Genomic DNA, 1,470 nt, shown 5'->3' with positions numbered 1-1,470 from the left:
TATCACCACGATACAGGGACGACGATACGATTCGCTACTAAAGACACGACATGTTCTTTAAGTCATCAGTTAGTTTAATGCTAACAACATTAAAAAGAATGGAACCCCCCCACGACCCCCCCCCCCCCCCCCCCATTACGGTTTCCAGTGTTTTGTTGAAAATGAACACTGGAAACTCAGGGGAGAATTTACTTTTTTTCTATTCTTTGCAACTAAAATTAATTTAAGTTTAAAAATGCGCCCGTGTTTCTCAGGCAGCCGGATGTTCACTTCCTGTCTGTGGCTAATGTACATCCTGTTGTACAGAGATGGTGTGTGTGTGTGCGTGTGCACTGCAGTGATAACACACATTCATGTTGTGAACAGAGTGCATCACTTAAGTTTGAACATATTTCTTGCAGATCGTGAAGACCAGTCCATTCTCTGCACGTGAGTTACACACACACACACACACACACACACACACACACACACACACACACACACACACACACTGAACACGGCTGGAAGACCTATTGTGATGACCTCTGACCGTCTGTTGTGTCTGTTGTGTCTAGAGGGGAGTCTGGTGCTGGGAAGACAGAGAACACCAAGAAGGTCATCACACATCTGGCTCATGTGGCCTCCTCTCATAAGACCAAGAAAGACCAGGTCAGTCAACCTGAACACACACACACACACACACACACACACAGTCAGCCAACAGTGTTTGATGAAGATCAACATCTGTCTTTGAACTCCACACCAACTCTGATTTTGTGTGTGTGTGTGTGTGTGAGATCACCTGCTGGTCTACACACACACACACACACGTCTCACTGCTGAGGGTTACTAACGTGTTGCTTTCAGCAGTGGATGTTATTTAGTGCTGGTTCATGGACAGTGGTCGGACCCCCCCGCTGCTGCTGCTGCTGCTGCTGATGCTGATGCTGATGCTGGTGTAGCAGCCACCACTGTCTTAGACTCTGCTGGAAGCAGTAACAGCAGTAACAGTAACAACAGCAGCAGTAACAAAAGCAGCAGCAGAAGTAACAGCAGCAGTAGTAACATCAGTAGTAACAGTAACAGCAGCAGTAAAAGCAACAGTAACAGCAGTAACAGTAACAGCAGCAGTAGTAACAGCAGTAGTAACAGTAACAGCAGCAGTAAAAGCAACAGTAACAGCAGTAACAGTAAAAGCAGCAGTAGTAACAGTAACAACAGTAACAGCAGTAACAGTAACAGCAGCAGTAGGAACAGTAATAGTAAAAGCAGCAGTAGTAACAGTAAGAGTAGTAACAGTAACAGTAGTAACAGTAACAGTAACAGTAACAGCAGTGATAAAAATCCTGATCTTTTTGTTTCGAGGTTGTGATATTTTTCTCTTCATCAACAGAACAGTTCCATCCTGTCACATGTGAGTTAACTCCCATCATGCACACTTCCTCCCCTCCTGCTTCTGTCACCACCTCCTTCCTCCTCCCTCACCCC

At 45.4% G+C, this 1,470-nt stretch overlaps 1 protein-coding gene across 3 annotated transcripts in view; it reads left to right on the top strand.

Moving 5' to 3' along the window:
* The window catches only part of LOC103393680 (myosin-9), a 26,669-nt gene that overhangs the window by 10,608 nt on the left and 14,591 nt on the right, over positions 1–1,470 (top strand). For 2 of the 3 annotated variants that reach the window (XM_017040452.2, XM_008330730.3), the window contains exons 4-6: positions 402–429; positions 558–651; positions 1,376–1,396. In XM_017040452.2, coding sequence (XP_016895941.1) covers positions 402–429; positions 558–651; positions 1,376–1,396 — 143 coding nt within the window. The remainder of the gene's footprint in view (positions 1–401; positions 430–557; positions 652–1,375; positions 1,397–1,470) is intronic. The other variant, XM_008330731.3, reaches the window with a different exon arrangement.

Source organism: Cynoglossus semilaevis, chromosome 17, assembly GCF_000523025.1.
Source record: "Cynoglossus semilaevis isolate Cse_v1.0 chromosome 17, Cse_v1.0, whole genome shotgun sequence".
Lineage (NCBI taxonomy): Eukaryota > Metazoa > Chordata > Actinopteri > Pleuronectiformes > Cynoglossidae > Cynoglossus > Cynoglossus semilaevis.
The sequence above is the reverse complement of the archived record's forward strand: the minus strand, read 5'-3'. Positions and strand labels throughout refer to the sequence as shown.